The sequence below is a fragment of the Notolepis coatsorum genome, assembly GCF_963971535.1.
Source record: "Notolepis coatsorum genome assembly, chromosome: 3".
Classification (NCBI taxonomy): Eukaryota; Metazoa; Chordata; class Actinopteri; order Aulopiformes; family Paralepididae; genus Notolepis; species Notolepis coatsorum.
Genome location: NC_140167.1, coordinates 84,356,960 through 84,381,181, shown reverse-complemented (window position 1 = coordinate 84,381,181; position 24,222 = coordinate 84,356,960). Strand labels below are relative to the sequence as shown.

Here is a 24,222-nt window from a genome sequence, read left to right as displayed (position 1 = left end):
GCATGACATAAGCAACAGTACATGTATTTTGCAGGGTCTACAAACAACCCCCCCCCCCCCCCTCAGCAACTGCATAGTGCACCTTTAAGATGAATGTAAAAACGTAATATAATGCATTACATTATAGATAACATTGCTATAGATAACATTCAGCCACTAGATGTCACACTAGAGCACTGGCATTTTATGTATCCAATCAGGTGCATTCCACATGGGGAAATTGGAAGTAGGGAGGGGATACATGCATGCAACATTATTTTTGGACCCATCAACATTTCTTAAATAATAAATTCATTAATCAATACCTTTTTTTGGGGGGAAAGCAATACTTTTATTCCGCACCTTTCTAAAAAGCTCTGTGGATGTATTGTTAAAAAAGAAGATATATATATACATACAAATGTTATCTATAGCACCTTTAACGTAATATGATATAGCATACAGTATACTGTAGATACAGTAGCATGGTTCCCCCAAGGCTGGTGCTGACCAAGTAAAAAAGATCAATGTCTAAGTTAGCCTTTACTGTCAATAGGTCAATTCTAATTTGGCTCTATGGAGGGAGCAAGGCCATAGTGCTGAGACATACTGCCCTGTGATTGGTGGAGAGAGGGGGGCTTGGCCTGTCGATCACTGTGCAGAACACAATGTAAAGGCGCTGACCTGGATTATACACAGCATAGGTTACAGGGGGCTAGTGAGAAATGAAATGAGCAAACCCAATGCTGGTTATTACCAGACTGCTGTGAGTCTCGTTCCTGTTGAAGTCCGTCTCTTACCCTACTTCCTACCATACTACCCTACTTCCTATCCTACTGATGTGATAAACTAATATGTAAAGTCCATATTTGCATTTCAAAATGATAACGTAAATCTGTCATCATACATACAATCCGGTTCCCACTGTATGTAGAAACACAAATGGACTGTTTTGATAGAGAAGTTACCGTTAGCTAACTAACATGGGGCGACAGTGGCTCGGGAGGTAGAGCAGTCGTCTGGTAATCCGGAGGTTCCTGGTTCGATTCCTGCTAATCCCGGGCAGCATGTCGAAGTGTCCTTGAGCAAGACACTTAACCCGATGAGCAGGTGGGCACCTTGCACGGTGGCTCACACACTAACAGTCACTTTAGCGCGCACACACACACACACACACACGCTCACACTAACAGTCACTTTAGCGCACGCACACACACACACATGCTACACACACACACATGCTGCACACACACACATGCTGCACAGTGCACACGCTCACACTCAACGGTCACTTTACACAATGGAAAAGGTCACTTTAAGGGGGAAAAAGAACAGGAGTGGTTCTTGTATAGTAATAGATGGATATAGCAAAATAGCATGAGGATATATAGTATAACTGTATATTCAATATACTATATTGTATTATAGTATTGTACATAAGACCCAGTGCCTCATCCGTAGCTTAAAACTGTATTGCACTATCGCTCAGCATGTCTTTTACCATGCATTTTTTAAACTTTATGTACATTATACCGGTTATGTCTTATTCTTATTACTTGTATTATTGCACAATCGCTGCGGGCATGACCACCCGCATTTCACTGTATGCCTTGTATGCCGTGACAAATAAAACTCTTGACTTGACTTGCCTCCGCTATCGGTGTGTGAATGTGTGAGTGAATGGGTAAAATGTGAGGAACAAATTGTAAAGTGCTTTGGATAAAAGCTGTTATATAAATGCACCATTTACCATCTACCATTTAACCACTTAAGCATCAGTCAAAAATGGGCTAGATTTGGGCGGCTAAGTGGCGCAGTGGGCAATGCGCTCGCCACTAACGCAGGATATGCTGGGTTCGAGCCCAGCTCTCGGCGTTGCTTCCGGCTTGACTGGTCGTTCATACTAATACAATTGGCAGTATTAGGGGGTGGGAAAGCCGGTGGGTGGGGATCGGACGTTGTGGACAGCGACTCCTACAGGTCGGTTGGTGCGCCTGTACAGCAGAATCAGGAAGCAACGGGGGCAGCGTGAGCCTCCCACGCTTTACTCCTCGCCACTGAGAGATCGCGCTGTACAGGTGAAAAGATGCGACAGCCGCCTCCTCGTGTACCGGAGGGGACGCTTGTAGCCTTTTTACAACGCATCCGCGTTTCCGGGTTCCCGTTTTGCGCTCTGATTGGCCAGGTCATGTGACATGAGCGCCAATCGTGGGACGGCAAGTTTCTACACTGGTTAAGCTTAGGCACTCTTCAAAGTTGGTTAAGGTTAGAGTTTGTCTTAGAGCGTGACGGCAAGTTCTTTCGCCGGTTAAGCGTAGGCACTCTTTCGAAGTTGGTTAAGGTTAGAGTTTGTCTTAGAGCATGGCGATAGAACGCCAGGTAGTTTGCAGGCTGTTCGACGCGGAAATGGGCAAACACGCTATTGGGCGCACATGTCACATGACCTGGCCAATCAGAGCGCCGGAAACGCGTATGCGTTGTAAAAAGGCTACATGCGGAGGGGACACGTGATGCAAGGCTTGGTCCACATTGCAGCCGACCAGTGGGAGGCATGGTCTAACAACGTTCGAGACAGGGGAGGGTAGAATTGGATAATACGAAAATTGGGATGGGAGAAAAATTGAAAAATGGGGAGAAAAAGTAGATCAAAAAGAGAAATGGGCTAGATTTCTTTCTTTTTTTGGCGATTGCATACCCAAAGTAATTTGCAATGTATTATAGCACATGCACGAGTGTGGTCTCTTTTGAAAGGTAACCTTCTGGCGTTTCTTACACAATAAAGAAAAACCACTTTGAGTGCTAATGAAATAGAGTAACGGAGGTTTGAACACACTGAAGTAAAGGTTTTTGTGTATTCACATTTATTTTTACTGGTTGCCAGATGCCTGTTTTTAAGTTCCAGCTGAGAGGTAGGAGCTGGAAAACACACTGGTTCCATAGTCTGAAGTCTTATGTAGTAGGGATGGGCATCGATTACTCGTAGCTATGAGAGAAATCGAGAAAAATAAATCGAAATTATTAATAATTTTTATGAAAAAAATTTAATGTAACTCTTTGGGATCCTCTGGTCCATTTAGGAAATCTCTGAACATGAACTCGCATTGGTTTGTGATAGATTATTAGTTACTGGGTATTTCAAAGTACCTCATATTTGGTACCATTCTGAAGCTAACAACTAGGGCTTTTCAATGATATAAAATAAGGCCACAGAGCCTTTGTCTACCGCGCTCCCTACCTGTGGAACAAATTACCTGCCGTCATCAGGGGCGCCTGCTCTGTCGAAGCTTTTAAATCCCTGCTTAAGACCCATCTTTTCTCTCTCTCCTTCAACCTACCCTGATCTCACCTGGTCGGGGACTGACCTTTAGATTAATCTGTCTAGTTTAGTTAGGATGTCTATTTTCCCCCATGTCTGCTTTTTTGCAGCACCACAAACATGGGAACTCTCTAACTCCTCCCTTCCCCCCCCCCCCCCCCCCCCCCCTCCCCCATCTCTCTGAGTGCCTGTCTCCTAGTGCTGACTAAGGTAATGGATGCCTCGGGGTCTTGGCCAAGATTGCAGTGACTGCTCTACATGCACCACCGAGGCCATGGATCAGCTACTTACCGTCGTCTGTCCGTGGTCTTGTCAACTGGTCCGTCGACGCGGTTTCATTGTTTCAAGTTCAAGTTTCAAGTTTCTTTAATAGTTGTCATACAGAAGTACAGAATACTTTTATACAAAATGCTTCTTACTGTTACGCTCCAGAGACTGTGCTAGACAAGATAAGTATGAAATAAAATAGTATAGCATGTAAATTAGAAGTAAAAAGAGTCAATCTATTGCTGGGTTAAGTACTTCTATTCTATTCACATAATATGCTTACTTCATATATCTACTCTATTCACATATATGCTTACCACTTGTATCTATTGCTATGTACGCCCACTACATTCACACGAGCTGTCTAACGCCTGTCCCGTCTCCCTGTCTCCCTGTGAGTTGCTGTCCTGGAGTGCTGACCGGAGTGTCGGACGTCCCGTGATGAAGGCCGTGAGGATGCAACCCTCTCTGCGTGCCCTCCTGTCTCCCTGTCTCCGGCGGTCTCGTAGTGGTGACCGGAGTGCTGGACGTCCCGCGATGATGTCGGGGAGGTTGCGACCCTCTCTGCACCGCCCCCTATCTCCCTGTCTCCGGCTGTCTCGGAGCAATGACCGGAGTGTTGAATGTCCCGTGATTAAGACGGGGAGGACGCGACACTCTTTGCGCCGCCCCTGTGCCTCAAATAGATTCGCTATCAGCTCTATCTTTAATCTTTCAAAATGTTCAGTTGCTATCGCTATCAGCTCTATCTTTAATCTTTCAAAATGTTCAGTTGCTATTGCATGCACTCATCTGTGTTTCACTACACACTTGAGTGCATGCTTACCAACCGTTAGTCTGCAACACTACCGACATCTAAGAAGGGAGATCCCCCCTTGAATGGCCCTTCTAAGGTTTCTCTCCTCCACACTGCCTGTGGAGCATTTTTCCCTATTGTTAGGTTTTAGTGAGTTTTTCCTTACCTTCGCGTGGGAGTGCTTGCATTCTTTCATTTATTTGCATCTATTTTAAATTTGTTGGACCTTATGGTGTTCTTGTTCTGTTCTTGACTTATTGTTATGTTTCTTCTTGACTTGTTTAAAGAAGACGTGTACGGCCCATGGGGACATTAACGTGTGTTGTCGGGCCTTACAAATACATTTGATTTGATTTGATTTGTATGATTATCATCATAATTCTTATTATTATGGTTCATATGTAGTTGCACTTGAACTTGTTGAAATTAAACTTGGAAGATAAAAAAAAATTCCAAGCACTTTCCTTGCTTTATTCAGATGTATGTGTAATGAATGGAATTTCTTTTTTCTTGGATGGAAAAATTATTCCTTTTTCACATTTTGAACGATAGATACTCGATGTCAAGTGGGCCATAGTATTGCATCCATAGCTATAATATATATATATATATTAGGGCTGTCAGTTTATCGCATTAATTAGATTAATTAATTACACAGCAAATTATCGCGTTATGAAAATTAACTCAAAATTAATTACAAAAAAAACGTTTTTTTTTTTTTTTAATAATATTATTTTTGTATCTCAGTCATTCCATAAGAATGTAGAATACACATTTACAGACTTTTTTTGCATGTTCTTGGTATCTGATTCTAGGGACATCTATGAATCTCAGGGAATGTATTCCCAGTGTCAGAAATACTGTGGGCTAGATCCACAAAGAATGGATTGCACGGTGCAAGTTGCACCCTTACTTACAATTAATTATGAATTGAAAATGGGGGACCCTGATGTAAACAAGACGAAAGTATTTCTCTGGTCTGCATCCCCTTAACAATTGTGTGTATTGAGCCGTACTGTATTGTACCCATTCTGCAATATGTTAATAACATTTTCATTCAATCAATCAATCTGCGCGGTGATTGATTGAATGAAAATTATATTTTGAGTAAATTGTAATGAACCAAATGAGAATATCAATACATTTTTTTTTATCTTTGACTGTGAATAACACCATGCTCAAATTGACCAGACCTGAAAAATCTAAGCAAATTAATAGATGGAAGATGATTAAACAGAAGGTTTTGTAGATACAGTACTGAATTCTGCCATCCGGACACATGCAATTTGAAATATGATTATAGAATATAGAATATCAGGCATAAAATGGTTATGCGATTAAAATGCGATTAATTAGATTAATTAATTACAAATCCTGTAATTAATTAGATACATCTTTTTAATCGCCTGACAGCACTAATATATATATATATATATAGTTATAGCCCTGCAAACAAGGTGAGCGACTCCATTGGTTTAATGCGTGGCAGCACATAGTCATATCCCGTTCCCAGTGTGGCACTTAACACACAGTGAACCTGTCAACTCACAGTGAACCTGTCAACTCACACAACCAACCTGTCAACACATGCAGTCAACCTGTCAACTCACACAACCAACCTGTCAACTCACACAATCAACCTGTCAACACACAGAGTCAACCTGTCAACTCACACAACCAACCTGTCAACACACAGAGTCAACCTGTCAACTCACACAACCAACCTATCAACACACAGAGTCAACCTGTCAACTCACACAACCAACCTGTCAACACACACAACCAACCTGTCAACACACACAACCAACCTGTCTCCTTGTTGTTCTCGGCTCCTAACAGTCTGACTCCTCCTTGTTGTTCTGCTCCTAACAGTCTGACTGTAACTGAGGGGTACAATTCCCTGACTGTATTATTAGATATGATATTTAATACCACTACCTCATGTACTTTAACTTCTGGCCACCCAGTACAAGATATAAGTATGATGAACACTTTCCCACCTGATGAAACGAACCAACACAAATGTACCAAATCGAAGGTTTAATACAGCAAAGGGTGTATACAACGATCACTTAATTACATTTATGATTTGAAATATGGAATATGCACTTTTATGGCAAATGAGTATTCGTAGGTAAATCAACATTGAATGTCCAATCTCTGGTTGCGCAGGGAGTAAGTATACAACCTGGAATATTTAGGAAACGATAGCGATGGTACTTAGATGATTATAGCTGGATACACTAAGGGGGGGGGGGGGGTCCCGCTGGTTGTAAGACAGTAGGAGGGGGGGGTTAGAGAGGCCGCTGGCGGTATCCCATCTGGCCGACGGTGTCTTGGGAGAATCCAAAGTCTTGGACACGGTGCCCACAGAACCTCGGGCCGCAGACGAATACAGCTGGACCCTCTGTGGAACGGTATCTGCCGGTCCACAACGGAGAGACGTGAGGCGACCTCACGTGTAGAGCGCCGTCTCACCTGGAGTCCTCTCCGGGGGGTAATTCCAACACTCAGCAGTGTTGGCCTTTATCCATGGAATAATCAAAGCACACAAAGCATAATCCAAGCCGTGGAAGGCTCGCCGTCGTCTGGGTAGAGTAATCCAATATACAGGTCCAGTCGCTCTTGGCCCGGAGCTCCTCGGATGCAATCACCACTAGGGGTCTGACCAGCCTGGTTAAGCGTCCAGATAACGTCAGGAGCGATGGGGGTACTGATAACTGTAGAACTCTAACCGAACGATGCACCATACATAAATAGACTATTATTAGCTTAATAGAATACGTCCAACTCGACGGTATGGTGCCAAACTATGACCATTCAACTATTAATCTACACGATATCTCAATGCCTATTCTGGGCCAAGTAGGCCTTACTACACCGCACGTGCGTCGTGGGGAGGCTTTTGCGTCTGTCACTCTGTTGGAGGGTAAAGAACTGGACTAAAAGAAAGTTCTACTTTACTGGCGCCATATATATATGCGCTATGAACAAATAGTACCATTCGTATTTCGCCCGACATATTACTGCGCGGAACCGGGGGTTGCCTCGACATGTTAGGCGGCACGATTGAACTTGGACCTAGGGGTATGGCAACCTGGCGCCAGGTTCTCGTCCAATGGTAGAATGAAACTATTATGGGCTGTTTAGTAGAAACGGGGATATTCAATGCATATTGTACAAGGAATATACAGGGGATATCAAACGATATACAAATACAATTAAATATATATATATAAATAAATATACATATTCGGTTTAATCTGATCCTTCACAACAGCCGCCCCCTAATTAGTCCCACCTAATTAGCTAAGCAGAGACAGATTAACCGCACTGTCTTCCACTCAAGGTCCGCTGTAAGGGTCAGTCAACTCACAAAGTCATAGGGTCATGGTCATCATCGATAGTATCTGGGAGTCGGGGCAGTTCTATGAGCCTCGCCACGGGACGTGTGTAAGTGCGCCCTTGGACGAGTACTTCAGCTGCTCGGACCTTGCCATCGGCACCGGTGATCACTTTGCTTACGCGGCCAGCCGGCCACATAGCTCTGGGTAGCGACTGGTCAATAATCATGACGACTGTTCCTTCTGTCAAATTGTCTCTCTCTTTTACCCACTTCTGGCGGGTCTGTAGAGACGGTAGGTAGTGAAGTAGGAAGCTGCTCCAAAACTTGTCAGCTAGTACTTGGCTGTACCTCCACATTCTTCGGCCGTTCGCTTCTTCGGGCCTGTACATTGTCTGGGGTAGCGCGGGGTCCAGCCGCCCCATCAGGAGTGTGTTGGGGGTGACTGGGTCGACATCTGCTACATCACTGGAGACGTAACCGAGGGGCTTTGAGTTCAATACTCCCTCGATCTCCGTGAGGACTGTCATTGCTCCTGCGTGGTGTACATCCTCGTCGTATTTCTTTATGATCAGCTCTGTGACCTTGTGTCGGCTGTTCAAGACGATCGGGTGCTTAATGTCATCTGGTAGATCGGGGGCTCTCCGCAGGCGACCACCCACTCTGATGAGATTATGTGCGTCACTCTCTGGTGCCAGGTGAATCAGTCTGCTGTCTGATGGGACGGGGTTTCCTCCCTGTAGACAGTCTAGCTCATCGGGGAACGAGTCTCTCTGGGCTCGCTGCAGTAGAAGAAGTTCTGCTTCTTCGTAGTCAGCTGCTGACATGTCAGTGGTGGACTGAATCTCTGGGTGGTGCCGCAGGAATGTTCTTTGCTGCGCACTCTCTAGGGTAATGCAGTCATCTATGTTGGGGTCTGTGGAGGCGACAGTGCTCAGTCCACAGAACATAGGCTTCTTGTTCTCAGCCTCCTCGTTACTTGCTTCCCTCGGGGTGGGCGTAGGCCAATCTCCTTCCGGGAGCTTGAGGAATGCTGGTCCGTCACTGTAGATGTTGCGACGGGTTAGGTCATCCAGAGACATTCCCCGGGTGATGACGTCAGCTGGGTTGTGTTTGGTGTCCACATACCTCCAGCTTGCTTCTTCTGTTAATTCTTGAATCTCGGTGACTCTGACTCCCACGAAGACTTTGTATCTGCATGAATCAGACTTAATCCATGTGAGTACTGTCGTGGAATCTGACCACAAGATTGTTCTATGCACCGGAATGGTGAGTTCACGTTGGATTAACGTGGCTAGATGCGCTCCTGCGAGGGCTGCGCAGAGCTCTAGACGTGGGATAGATTGTTGCTTACGTGGGGCTATCCTTGAGCGGGCCAGGATGAAAGCAGTGTGTATCTTTCCTCCCATCTCTTGGGCACGCAAATAGGCAACCGATCCGTAGGCTACTTCGGAGGCGTCGCTGAAGACGTGTAGCTCAATCTCGCATGTCTCTGGCCTCACTGTGGATGGGAAGTAGCTGCGGCGTATATTGACACCTGGGAGTGAGCGGAGTTCCGTCTCCCACTCTCTCCATGTTGAGGCAAGGTGTGCAGGTATTGGGTCGTCCCAGCCCTGGTCCTTGTCCCATAGTGCTCGTACAATCATCTTTGCCCTGGTGGTGTAAGGTAGAATACATCCCACAACATCGTTGCGGGCAAGACCACCCGCATTTCATTGTATACCTGTATGCCGTGACAATTAAAACTCTTGACTTGACTTGACTTGTGGTGTAAGGTAGAATACATCCCAACGGGTCATATTGTCTGGCGAGTGTTCTGTACACACTCCGTCTGGTGGTCGGTATCGCCGCCGACCTTCCTTGCTCTGGAGCCAAGGGTTTGTGTCTATAGTGGAGCGAGTCTGTTTTGAAGCGCCAGACTAATCCTAGTGTCATTTCTTGGGCTTCTCCTGGGATTGTCGCCATCCAGGTCTCGCTGCTGGCAGCCTTGTCCGCGGAGGAGAGGCTGCGCAATACGTGCGGGTCGCTGCTGGCCCACTGCCTGAGATCAAAGCCGCCTTTGATTAGGGAGGCGCGTAACTTGATCAGGAGAGCCTCGGCTTCTTCTTGAGTCGAGACGCTTTGTAAACAGTTGTCCACGTAGAAACTGTTCTTCACACTGTGTTGGACCTCTTCATCTGCTGCTGGGTCCTCTGTGACGTGTTTCTGTAGTGCAAATGTAGCACAGCACGGGCTGCATGTGGTTCCGAAGGGGAGTACTTCCCACTGGTAGATGGATGGGTTCTCATCTCCGATCTTCTCTCTCCATAGGAACCGTAGCAGAGGCTTGTCCTCCTCTACTAGTCTCACCTGCAAGAACATCCCTTTGATATCCCCGCTTATAGCCACCTTGTCCTGGCGGAAGCGCAGTAGCACGCCTAGTAGGGAGGGGCCGAGTGTGGGGCCGGGCAAGAGCTCTTTATTCAGATTTTGGGATCCGATCTGGTAGCTGCAGTTAAACACAATGCGATCCTTGCCGTTGTGATGGACCTTGTGATGCGGCACGTACCATGATTCGGTCGTCTGATCGGCCTCTTTAATGTCAATCTTTGTTACGTGTCCCGCTGTGATTAGCTTCTCAATCTCAGCTCGGTACACACTTTCTTGAGCGGGGTCTTTGGCTAGGCGCCGCTCTGTGTTCAGTAGATAGCGCTCCGTGGCGTCTTTCTTTGCGTGAAAGGTGGGCATTCCCTCTCGCCTCAGGAGTGGAGTTGCGTATCTCATCACTCCGCCGACTGTGACTCTCTTTGTCCCCTGCTCGAGTAGGTTGATGGCGTAAATGTCTTCCTTTGAGCGAATATCTTTCTTTTCGTTCTTAAAGGGCATTGTCTCTAGGGTCCATAGCCTCTCGACGTGCTGCAGGAGAGTGGTGTCTTCTTCTGTCGTTCTGGAGTGGAAGCAGCTAGTGGCTGCTGTTCGGTTGAGAGATTTAGCGAGGGGGCCTTATAATGTCCATCCTAGGCGGGTCTCGACTGCTGCAGGACAGCCTCGGGGGCCTGTATGGACCCGGTCAATCGGGACTATGAGTTCTGCATGGTCGGAGCCTATCAACAGGGTCGGGGTAGCGCCGTCTATGAGCGGGATAGGTAATTGGCGCAGGTGCACATATTTATCCATCAACTTGGTGACAGGGTAGGTGTACTGCAATAGTCCTATTTCTTGGCTGGTGAAAGCATTTGTGATCTTGTACCGTCGCTCTGGCTGCCCGTTGGCTGCGATAGTGAAGGAGACATTCTCGCCCTTTATCGTCTTTAAATCTCTTCTTATTGTCCGAATCGTCATTTCGTTCTTGCTCCCCCGCAGTCCCAGCTGGGTCGCAGCGGAGGCGAGCAGAAGGGTCTTCTCTGACCCGTCATCAAGGACGGCGTAAGTGTCCATGACTTTATCTTGGTAGCTCAATGTCACACGGACTACCTTTAAGAGCACTTGAGCTCCGTTGCTGCTGGCGGGGTCAATGTACATGACACTTGCCTTGGTGCCGCTCCGTGGTGCAGGTATAGGCCGTCTTCCGTTACTATCGTGTAGTATATCTAGATGGGCTCCATCGCACCGGCTGCACCTTTTCTTTAGGCGGCATTCGGCTGCCATGTGGGGCCGCGCACATCGATAACAGCGCCGGTTGGACTTTATCCATTGACTCACTTCTTCTGCATTCATCTTTGTGAATGAGTCGCATTGTGACAGCCAGTGTTCTTTCTCACAGTAGGGACACGCTATCTTCCACTTCTCTTTTCTCGAGGGGGTGCTGTGACTCCTACTGCTCGGTACTGACTCTGATTGGTGCATGACAGTCACCGATCTTCTTCCATCATTTATTCTCCTGGGTCCCTCTCTGGAGCTTGGCGTGCTCCGCCCGAAGGTGTCCAGTCGTAAGCTGCTGACCTCTCTCGCCAGGAAGTCGGCCAGATCAAGGAGGGATGGCTCGGGCCGTCGGGATCTCGGTAGTCCCTCTGCCGCCTAAAGCGCTCCTGTCTTGCGGGTGGCAGCTTCTCCAAAATCCTCTCAACGTTAGAGTTGGCGTATAGCTCATGCATGCCCTTCTCCCGTTGAGCTCCCAGCATCCCCACCAGGGACTGCACTTTGATTGACAGGTCGTCTAGTGAGCGATTGTCTGTGGCTGGGGGTAGGCGGTCAATATGCCTTATCTCCTGGATTACGTAATCCCATATACGTCCATATCTCTGATCCAGCGCTGCAAGGGCCGCTGTGTATGGGGTCGAGGAGGTAGCATAGGCTAGCGCTATATTGTGCGCTCGCGGTACTTTCAGGTGCTTCAGTAATATTGCATACTTGTGGCGTTCATCAGCGACATCCACCATCATTGTCTCTAAGCACATCCGGAGCTCCGTGTACTGTGCTCGACTCTCATATGCGAAGTCTGGGAATGACGGCGTGGCGTTGTATGACGCCGTGGATGGCTGATACATCGGCGAGCGTTGGGGGAGAGACCTCCTGGGCGAGTCCCCTCTTGCGCCTCGCTGTGGGCTGGTACTGGCAGGGTACCATGGCCCGCTGGTCCAGGTACTGTTCCTCGGGGCTGGTCGTGCGTCGTGCTCACCCGTGAATAGAGTCGGGGGTCTGTAGCGCAGTGCCGCGGGGGTATAGCCTGGACTGTATGGGACCTCCTGGTCCGGTGGAGTACTGTGCTGTCGTCGGGCTTGGTTCTCCTCTTCTCCCTCTTCTTCCTCTATCAGATCTTCCAGATCTTGTAATCGTTTATTTAGCTTCTCCGCAGTGTATGCCGCTCCTTCCTTGTAGCTGGGTCTCGCTTGGACCGGTATGGGAAGGGGGTCTGCGGGGGGTCTAGACTCGGTCTGTTGGTCAAGTTCAGGGTCGCTTGCTCGTTGTGGTGACGCTGCTCTTGACTGTTGTCTCGACGAGCCCCTGGCGGAGGGAGAGGGAGTTGTCCTTTTGATCAGCTGCTCTATTAGTTGCGCTTGTAGTCTGTCGCGCTCTGCGTCTCTTTGGGCACCGGCAGCGGTGCGCTGGGCGTCGGCGCGCTCTGCTTCTCTTTGGGCACCGGCAGCGGCGCGCTGGGCGTCGGCCCGGTCTCTTGCCATATTCTCTTCCATCTGGAAGCGTCTCATCTCCAGACGTGTGCGCTGTTCTTCGCTCCGTTGCTGTGCTTGGAGGTGTTCGCGCTCGCCAAGCATCTGTGCTTGGAGACGATCGCGCTCGGCAGAGGCTGTCAGGCTGACGAGGAACGCCTGTTGTAGTATCCTCTCCGCTTCGTTGGGGGAAGGCGGTTGTGGAGGTGAGCCGCTCCTGCGTGAGCCGCTCCTGGGGGTACTCGCCGGGGAGTCCTGGAGCTCCAGTTCCTCGGCGCTCTCCTCCTCTTCTTCCGTGCAGAGTTCTCTCTCTGTAGGGTTGTCTTCCTCCCGGGGCTTGTCGGGGACTACTTCTTGAGTAGTGGCGGGGGGTAAAGGCATGTCAATTCCCTCCTGGTCCCCACCGTGAGCTTGGTCAGTTACATTAGGACCTACTAGGGCCTCTGTGGTCGGGGAAACCTGGTCGTTAAGGTCAGACATAATTTTACTTTCTACTTTTACCGCGTTTACCGTTTGTCGAAGGCTAGGTAGTTGACTGACAGTGTAAGCCTCTAAGTACTGAGGTGTCTGTCGTCTGCGCCGCGGGCGTTCTAGGTTAGGAGGATCGTTTCGTGGAGTGTTCATCATAGGCCATTTCGATATTAATAACACTATATTAATATTACACTAGTTACCCTCCGGCTCGAAGGACCAATTGTAACTGAGGGGTACAATTCCCTGACTGTATTGTTAGATATGATATTTAATACCACTACCTCATGTACTTTAACTTCTGGCCACCCAGTACAAGATATAAGTATGATGAACACTTTCCCACCTGATGAAACGAACCAACACAAATGTACCAAATCGAAGGTTTAATACAGCAAAGGGTGTATACAACGATCACTTAATTACATTTATGATTTGAAATATGGAATATGCACTTTTATGGCAAATGAGTATTCGTAGGTAAATCAACATTGAATGTCCAATCTCTGGTTGCGCAGGGAGTAAGTATACAACCTGGAATATTTAGGAAACGATAGCGATGGTACTTAGATGATTATAGCTGGATACACTAAGGGGGGGGGGGGGGTCCCGCTGGTTGTAAGACAGTAGGAGGGGGGGGTTAGAGAGGCCGCTGGCGGTATCCCATCTGGCCGACGGTGTCTTGGGAAAATCCAAAGTCTTGGACACGGTGCCCACAGAACCTCGGGCCGCAGACGAATACAGCTGGACCCTCTGTGGAACGGTATCTGCCGGTCCACAACGGAGAGACGTGAGGCGACCTCACGTGTAGAGCGCCGTCTCACCTGGAGTCCTCTCCGGGGGGTAATTCCAACACTCAGCAGTGTTGGCCTTTATCCATGGAATAATCAAAGCACACAAAGCATAATCCAAGCCGTGGAAGGCTCGCCGTCGTCTGGGTAGAGTAATCCAATATACAGGTCCAGTCGCTCTTGGCCCGGAGCTCCTCGGATGCAATCACCACTAGGGGTCTGACCAGCCTGGTTAAGCGTCCAGATAACGTCAGGAGCGATGGGGGTACTGATAACTGTAGAACTCTAACCGAACGATGCACCATACATAAATAGACTATTATTAGCTTAATAGAATACGTCCAACTCGACGGTATGGTGCCAAACTATGACCATTCAACTATTAATCTACACGATATCTCAATGCCTATTCTGGGCCAAGTAGGCCTTACTACACCGCACGTGCGTCGTGGGGAGGCTTTTGCGTCTGTCACTCTGTTGGAGGGTAAAGAACTGGACTAAAAGAAAGTTCTACTTTACTGGCGCCATATATATATGTGCTATGAACAAATAGTACCATTCGTATTTCGCCCGACATATTACTGCGCGGAACCGGGGGTTGCCTCGACATGTTAGGCGGCACGATTGAACTTGGACCTAGGGGTATGGCAACCTGGCGCCAGGTTCTCGTCCAATGGTAGAATGAAACTATTATGGGCTGTTTAGTAGAAACAGGGATATTCAATGCATATTGTACAAGGAATATACAGGGGATATCAAACGATATACAAATACAATTAAATACATATATATAAATAAATATACATATTCGGTTTAATCTGATCCTTCACAACACTGACTCCTCCTTGTTGTTCTGCTCCTAACAGTCTGACTCCTCCTTGTTGTTCTGCTCCTAACAGTCTGACTCCTCCTTGTTGTTCTGCTCCTAACAGTCTGACTCCTCCTTGCTGTTCTGCTCCTAACAGTCTGACTCCTCCTTGTTGTTCTGCTCCTAACAGTCTGACTCCTACTTGTTGTTCTGCTCCTAACAGTCTGACTCCTCCTTGTTGTTCTGCTCCTAACAGTCTGACTCCTCCTTGTTGTTCTCCTAACAGTCTGACTCCTCCTTGTTGTTCTGCTCCTAATAGTCTGACTCCTCCTTGTTGTTCTCCTAACAGTCTAACCCATCCTTGTTGTTCGGCTCCTAACCTGTGTGCGTGTGTGTGTGTGTGTGTGTGCGCGTGCGTGTGTGTGTGAACATAAAGACAGGAGGAAGCACAGATCAGATGACAGACCACAGTGACGTAGTGCACTCAGCAGGGGGGCTCCCTCAGGACCACAGCTGAGACCACAATGCACTGGGAGCTTCAGCGTGGGAAGAAGCCCCCCCCCCCCCACTCCCCTCTTCATCATCCCTCTTCATCCCCTTCCGGAAATAAAAAATAAACAAGATGCAACAGAATCTAACTAGAAGGCCACTCAGAGAGATGCCTACACCCTGTTATAGCTATGTTATCAGCTATATACACCCTACACCCTGTTAGCATCAGCTATATACACCCTATCTACCTGTTAACATCAGCTATATACACCCTATCTACCTGTTAACATCAGCTATATACACCCTACACCCTGTTAACATCAGCTATATACACCCTACACCCTGTTAACATCAGCTATATACACCCTACACCCTGTTAACATCAGCTATATACACCCTATCTACCTGTTAACATCAGCTATATACACCCTACACCCTGTTAACATCAGCTATATACACCCTATCTACCTATTAACATCAGCTATATACACCCTACACCCTGTTAACATCAGCTATATACACCCTATCTACCTGTTAACATCAGCTATATACACCCTACACCCTGTTAACATCAGCTATATACACCCTACACCCTGTTAACATCAGCTATATACACCCTATCTACCTGTTAACATCAGCTATATACACCCTACACCCTGTTAACATCAGCTATTTACACCCTATCTACCTGTTAACATCAGCTATATACACCCTACACCCTGTTAACATCAGCTATATACACCCTATCTACCTATTAACATCAGCTATATACACCCTACACCCTGTTAACATCAGCTATATACACCCTACACCCTGTTAACATCAGCTATATACACCCTACACCCCGTTAACATCAGCTATATACACCCTATCTACATCAGCTATATACACCCTAATATCTGTTAACATCAGCTATATACACCCTACTATCTGTTAAAGGAACACTTATTTGCCATCTACCCTGGAGTTAGACAAGCGGATTACAAACCCTTTTCTTCTGCATTAGGCTTAGGGAACAGCCGCACCGTTAGCCTAGCTTAGCGTCATTCACTGGAAGTAGGTGTGCCAATGTAGCCTAGTTCCCAACAGTCACGAAATAGACTCCAAATACAACTCCAAGGCAGGAAACCTGGTATGCATGTCTTTTGATGTGGCAGGAAACCTGGCATGCATGTCTTTTGATGTGGCAGGAAACCTGGCATGCATGTATTTTGATGTGGCAGGAAACCTGGCATGCATGTCTTTTGGGGTTTAGAACCCAGGACCTTCTTTCTATGAGGCAACAGTGAAACCAGTCCCCCGGCCTAGTCTGTGTTTCATATCAGAATGAGAACAACTTGATTTCCAAAATACTGAGTAAAAAGTGCTGCAACATTATTATTTGATACAATTATTATTTAATAACATTATTATTTGTGGCATTTATGAGAGTTCTACCGCTTGAACTCAAGTAGACCCCAAAAAAAAAACATCACTCTGAGTCTCCGGTTGGTCTGTTTGGCTCACTAGATTCAGCACAGGTTAATCAATACCCAGAATGCCTCTGGTTGCATCCAAACCACACATGAAAGACCCCCTGCTACGACCCCCCCTACTCTACTAATCCCCCACCACCACCACCTAGTGACACCCCCTGTCATGACCCCCCTACTCTACTAACCCCCCCCCACCACCACCTAGTGACACCCCCTGTCATGACCCCCCTACTCTACTAACCCCCCACCACCTAGCCTAGTGACACCCCCTGGCATGACCCCCCCCACTCTATTAACCCCCCACCACCACCACCTAGTGACACCCCCTGTCATGACCCCCCTACTCTACTAACCCCCCACCACCACCACCTAGTGACACCCCCTGTCATGACCCCCCTACTCTACTAACCCCCCACCACCACCACCTAGTGACACCCCCTGTCATGACCCCCCTACTCTACTAACCCCCCACCACCACCACCTAGTGACACCCCCTGTCATGACCCCCCTACTCTACTAACCCCCCACCACCACCACCTAGTGACACCCCCGGTCATGACCCCCCTACTCTACTACCCCCCACCACCACCACCTAGTGACACCCCCTGTCATGACCCCCCCACTCTATTAACCCCCCACCACCTAGCCTAGTGACACCCCCTGGCATGACCCCCCCACTCTATTAACCCCCCCCCCCCCCCCCCCCCAGCATCACCTAGCGTAGTGACACCCCCTGTCATGACCCCCCCCCCCCACCTAGCCTAGTGACACCCCATCATGACCCCCCTACTCTACTAACCCTCCTCCCCCACCACCACTACCACCCCCCCTTTGATGGGGGCCCAAGTGTGTAAACAAAGAGACAAGGTCATTGTTTACAGTGTCACAGGCTGAGCTTAAGGCCAAGTCCTCGCCACGCGGTCACTGAGCTGTCACTCTGAACATGCTCATAACATGTGTATATTTATCAACACTCATATTTGACATCAGGCACGTGCAGAGGAGGGAGGGGTGGCTTTGGGAGCCCAAGCACTTGCCCATGTGCCCCTTGATGACCAAAGTACCCTTTAAAATTAAAATAAAAAAAATGCCTATCTTTTAAAGCATGGCCCATTGACCACAGGGATGGGGATACACGCTGGCACTGAATGAGTTAATGATCTGCCCTTTATTCATTTGCTTAGATTCTTTTGTACACATGATCTCAAGAAGGTGCTGAATCAGCTCAGTGGACATTTTTCATGTCTGGTAAATTTTAGCATTGGTGTTATTCACCGTCAAAGATGAAAAAAGATAATGTATATTCTCCTTTGGTTCATTACAATTTACTCAAGCCTAGTAACAGACACAATCCCTGAGATCCATAGATGTCCCTAGATACCAAGAACATGCAAGAAGTGTAGAAGTGGAGCAGTCTTCCATTTACTTAGGTATGTATTTTTAGGTGAATTTTCTGAAAATATGGCTAGGGTTTAAGAGGTTAAAGGAACACAGCAGGAAATAGGCCTGTGATTTAAGTCAAGTCAAGTCAAGAGTTTTATTTGTCACGGCATACGGATATACAATGAAATGCGGGTGGTCTTGCCCGCAACGATGTGCAATTGGTACAACATATAACATATAATAGAATCCAATAAAAAAAATATTTTGCAATAAAATTGTGCAATAACAGGTAGCAGGTAACAATAAATTTGTGCAATGACGGGTAACAGTTGACAGTTAACAGTAGTAGTAATAGTAGTGCAATACACTGTTACTGTTGCTAATACTAATTTAAAGTGGCCTTTCCTTTTGGCAATAAGTGAGGGTGCGTGCGGCCTGAGTGTGTGCCCGCTCATGCTAAAGTGTTACAGTGGTACTCAATGTTCATTGTTCAGGACTCTGATGGCCTGGGGGAAGAAGCTGAGCCTAAGCCGCTCTGTCCTAGTAGCTGGGGTTCGCAGGCGTCTGCCTGACCTCAGCAGCTGGAACAGGCTGTTATTGGGGTGGTGAGGGTCTTTCATTATCCTGCAGGCTCTGGATTTGCACCTCTTGTTGTATAGAACCTGCAGGGGAGGTAGTGCAATACCCGTGGTACGCTCGGCTGAGCGCACCACTCTCTGTAGGGCCTTCTTGTCTTGTGCCGTGCTGTTTCCATACCAGGCAGTGATGTTTCCGGTCAAGATGCTCTCTACAGCTCCTGAGTAGAAGGACTGGAGTATCTTCCCCGATACTCTGAACTTCCTTAACTGTCTCAGGTGGTAGAGGCGCTGTTTCGCCTTCTTTACTACTGTGTCTATGTGTGTTGACCATGTCAGATCCTCTGAGATGTGGACCCCCAGGTACTTAAAGCTGCTCACCCTGTCCACGGTAGCCCCGTTAATCATCAGTGGTGTGTGTGTCTCCTGCTGTCCTCTCCTATAATCCACGATCAGCTCCTTGGTTTTACCAATGTTCAGGAGCAGGCTGTTGTCCTGGCACCAGCGTTCCAGTACCTCAACCTCCTCCCGGTAGGCCTTCTCGTCGTTGTCCGAGATCAGCCCCACCACCACCGTGTCGTCTGCGAACTTCACTATGGAGTTGGAGCTGAACTTGGCCACACAGTCGTGTGTGTAACGAAACACAGCAACATTACCTCGTCTTCTCCAGAGTCAGACGAGAAGATTGACACCAGTTTCCTCTCTGTGCGTTCAGTACAAAAACGATCCGGCTGCAAGGTAGCCTAGCTTAGCACAAATTAACAGGAGCGGATACGGACCACTAGCCTAGCTTAAAACTTTTTTTGGCCAAGAAGTTAAGGCTAGCCGGTTTGTATACACTTCCATTAATTTGTGCTAAGCTAAGCTAGCATGCAGCCGGATAGCTTTCTATGCAAACTCAATCAACTCTCAATCGCAGATTAAATATGAATTCAGATCCAGCAGCTGCATGTTTCTTGCCTTAAATGTTGTCAGAAACGGCGGTATGGTGGTGCAGTGGTTAACACTGTCACCTCACAGCAAGAAGGTCCCTGGGTTCGATTCCCGCTTGGGGGACCAGGTTGCCGGGTTGCCAGGTACCCGGGTGGGGTATCTCCCGGGCCTCGCTGTGTGGAGTTTGCATGTTGTCCCCCCGTGCTCGCAAGGGTTTCCCCTCCAGAAAAAGAGATCAACCCAATCGAAAAACATGCAGAAGAGATCGCCAACACTGTCGTGTCCCTGACGAAGACGGACAGGAGCACTTGGATCGGTCCCCGGGCACAGCCTCATGCCGCAAACCCATGTCTGCTCCCGGCTGCCCTAGGGATGGGTCCAGCGCAGAGAAAGAATTTCATCGGCGACCCCAAAAAATATATGCATGTGTGTGTTTCCTATGTGTGTTGTTGCATGACTACATTGCAATGTGTGCAATGAATAAAGACTTCTTCAAAGTCCAGTTTTAATTTGAGTGAAGCGTTTATGTGATTGGATTCTCTGGTTGCCCACACGTTATGCTCGGGTGGGCGTGCGGACATTTTAAATAACGTCACTTCATCTATAAATACAACACTGCTTCATGTGATCTTGTTGTAACTAAGAGATTCACTAGAATTAGTGCTAGAATGGCGAATAGAAAACTTTAGATACTTAACCTACGAACATGAAACTGTTCTGACAGCACAATATTGATTTGCTGGGGGGGGTTACATTTTTGTGCATAGATTACTCGATTGATACATTTCTTAATAAGAGTTCCATCGACCAATCAACAGTCTGCGGTATTGCAGCATGGATAGCGTGGATAGTACCTACCTGCCCCAGAGCAGTGCCTGAATGAGCACGGGTAGTCGCCGCTACACATGGGTCAGCTGGCAGTGGGAGAAGCAGCACAGCGGGAGCAGGGATTCTGGCGCCGGACGGTAAGGTAGTGGAAATGGGCCATTAGTAAGTAAACTGTTGCATCATAATCAATTGGGGGGAATGGGGCTAGCCCAGCAGATGATGACATGTTGTTGTGCTTCACAGTGTGGGGTGGTCAGGGCAGGGAACAAAGGCCTGGCGTTGGGACCACAGCCCACTGGGAGGTCAGTCAGAGGTCAAAGAGACACAGCCTACCTGGGTACCTGCAGGGTCCAGCTGCATGGCCTGTGTGGCTTTGCCGCCAGGCTCACAAAGCTACGAGTTGTGAGTATTTTATAGTCTGTTGGCAGCTGGCGGCTAAAGCTAAATGAATACGGTCCTGCAGTCCCTCTACCTGCAGTTATATTTTGGCAGAGGTGTATGCAGACTGCCAAAAGATAACTGCAGGTAGAAGGACACAGCACCGGGAGACCCCTGATTAGCAATACGGTCATGTGGAACTATGAATGCTCAAACCCCCACAACCACCACACACAACACTGTATGAGGCCAGAGAATCACGTAGCCTACTTTATGCCGAGCATGATAATAATATGTGTTTTGTTGGCAAACAGATGTTTATCTTGGCCAGACCAAAGTGCCACTATTTGCTCTTTTCACAAACATGAACAAACAGCCTGCTATGTCTGCTATGAACTGAAGTAACCTTCTCTAAACCACAAATGACAAGGAGCAGCCGATTACCATCCAGGCCACAGGGAGGAAGAATGCTGAGGATTTAGCATGTTACGTGATCAAAGTCAAGCTGTTTGTGTTTTTACTCCGTTTTACATGACAACGCATGTGCACTTTGGGCATGTATTTTTAGCGGCAGACGGGATGCTTTTATTTTGCACAATCCAACACTTGGCCTGTATGTGTGTGTGTGTTTTATTTGTTTTGTCTTTTGTAGTGTTGTGAGGTATTTTATGTCATGCTGATATGTCAAGTCAAATTCCCGCGTGTCCAGTATGATACGTTTAGATTTACATTCAGTAATTTAGTTGAGCGCTTTTATCCAAAGCGACTTACAAGTTCTGTACAACAGATCAGCAGGAAGGGTACAACTCTTACAGCTGAGTAACAATGTTCGTCAAACAGTGTTGGAACTTGGGTGCTGCAGTGTTGAGTGCATAAAGACATAATTAACGTAGTAGGTAGTAATATAGGCAAGGAAGATTAACTAGTGGCAAAGTGCAAAATAGTAAGAGACAGTACGAAGGTTAGTGTTCTTTTTCTTTTTCATTTCAGATATTGATTGATTGTGTTTATAGTGACAGACTGCGGTGGGAGGTTTGTTCCACCATTGTGGAGCGAGGACAGAGAACAGGCGGCTTCTCTTCGATGACCGCCCTGGAGCTCAGATAGGAGTGGGTCTGAGGTGGCCAGAAGATGCAGAGCGGAGGGGTCTTCAGGGTGTGTAGTTAGAGACCATTGACAGCAGGTAGGCAGGAGCCATTACCTTCACTGCGCGATATGCCAGGTCAAGGACCTTGAAGCGGATTCGTGCGACGATGCAGAGCCAGTGCAGGTCCCTAAGAAGTGGGGTAACGTGGGCCGACTTTGGTAGGTTGGTGAATAAAAGTGATTGTGATCTGAGCCGTATAGGCCAGACTACAGCCTGTCCAAAACTAGCACTGCAGTGTGTTGACGAAGCGAAATGTTCTTAAACATTTTCAAGATTCATAGTTTTATTTGCCAACAAGTACAATGGAATTCTTACTCTCCGTTTGCTCCACAGTATAAAGGAATAAAAAAAAGCAACATTTTACAGAATAAAAAATCTGGTATTCATATACAATAAACAATAAACTGTCTGCGATATTTCAGCCTAAAACCTATCTTGACGAATGGCATCGTCCCAGGGGACACTCGTTACAACATACTAGTACTGTATCCACTAGAAACACGCCCACAAAATAATGCTTGTAGAGTGGAGTGCAGTGAAGGAAGGGTGCACTGTATTTACAACACAAGACACAATGAGAGCAACACGACGTGTGGCACAATAACTGTTTTATCTGGATGATCTCGTTTTTGTGATCGCGGGGAAACAGAATGGTAATTGAAATTGAAACTGGATTAATAACCCAGCCCTGGCACGGTCATCGGCTGATGATAATTATCTCATCATGCCAGGTATGGGCCTGATGAATTGGTTTATGGGCGACAGTGGCAAGGGGAGGTAGAGCTGTCGTCTGGTAATCCGGAGGTTCCCGGTTCGATTCCAGCATGTTGAAGTGCCCTTGAGCAAGACACTTAACCCCATAATTACTCCCGTTGAGCAGGTCGGCACCTTGCACGGTCACCTCCGCCGTCGGTGTGTGAGGGAACGGGTCAGACTAGTTGAAGCAACAACCTCTCAACCCACGTGCAGGGACATATGTTCTGTTATGGGCTTTAGATTATTTCAAATCTACTGTCGTGCAATCCACCAAATGCTCCACGGTGGTCAGATTATTTGGAGAATTACTTCGCTAAGCTGGAGGAGCAACAGAGGATCCTCGCGGAGAGAAACGCTGATCACAACAACACCAGATTACACAGCTGTGTCGATAACACACTAACCTGGAACACCCATGTAGATAGCCTGTGTTGCAGACTACAACAACGACTGCACTTTCTACGTCGCCTTAGAGTGCATGGTGTAGATCAAAAATGTATGTTACTTTTCTACCAATCTGTATTAGAGAGTCTCATCAGATACGGTATTACAGCTTGGTTTGGTAACCTGTCTGTACAATTAAAGTCCAAATTGGTCCGTCTGATGCAGACTGCATGGAAGATCATAGGGGTGAAAGGTCACCCATCCCTGCAGTCTATTTTTGAACAGGCTACTCTAAGGCAAGCCAATAGAATAGTCTCGGACCCCTCCCATGTCTTACATGCCGAGTATGAGCTACTGCTCTCTGGGAGGAGGTTTAGAGTTCCACGCTCTCTAGACTAAACAGGTTTAAAAACTCCTTTATTCCAATCTCAGTTAAACTTTTAAATAGTGCCAGATAAAGGGCAACTATCGAACGGATATTTGTTTGCTATATTATCGTGTATACTATAATATTATAATATTAATATTATATAATTTGTGTATACTATTCTAATGTTGTGTTGCCAGACATCCTGCTGTGCAGGTACTTTACTGTATCTTTTATATTGTGTATTGTTTGGAGTCAGTTGTGCTGTATGTATGTGTCTGTGGCTGTAGTGGGTGTAAGCCCAAGACAAATTTCCCCAGCTGATGGGACAATAAAGTGACTCTTGAGCTGACACGCGTCACTAATGTAGCCGACGTCGAGAGCTTTTAGTAGAGAGGCCAACTGCAGGTAGTCTGGGTTAGAGCTTTTAGTAGAGAGGCCAACTGCAGGTAGTCTGGGTTAGAGCTTTTAGTAAAAGTGCTTTTAGTAGAAGTGAAAAAAACGCTTTTATGAGTGGACTCTGTGTACGCTGGACGACCCCTGTAAAAGGTGCACGAAAATCAGTATATATCCCACCCATCCTGCATCCATCCGGGCAGGAGTTATGAATGATTGCAGGACAGATGTGAAGACATGGGTTGTGGCT

At 47.3% G+C, this 24,222-nt stretch overlaps 2 protein-coding genes across 5 annotated transcripts in view; one reads left to right on the top strand and one right to left on the bottom strand.

Annotated features, from left to right (window-relative positions):
• dock7 (dedicator of cytokinesis 7) overlaps nucleotides 1–24,222 on the bottom strand; it is a 303,680-nt gene that overhangs the window by 192,304 nt on the left and 87,154 nt on the right. The gene's annotated exons all lie outside the window — the stretch shown is intronic.
• Nucleotides 20,596–24,222, top strand: part of angptl3 (angiopoietin-like 3) — a gene marked incomplete at both ends in the record, with an annotated part of 20,489 nt that continues 16,862 nt past the window's right edge. Inside the window, 1 exon segment of the mRNA XM_084310270.1 lies at nucleotides 20,596–20,681. Coding sequence (XP_084166396.1) covers nucleotides 20,596–20,681 — 86 coding nt within the window.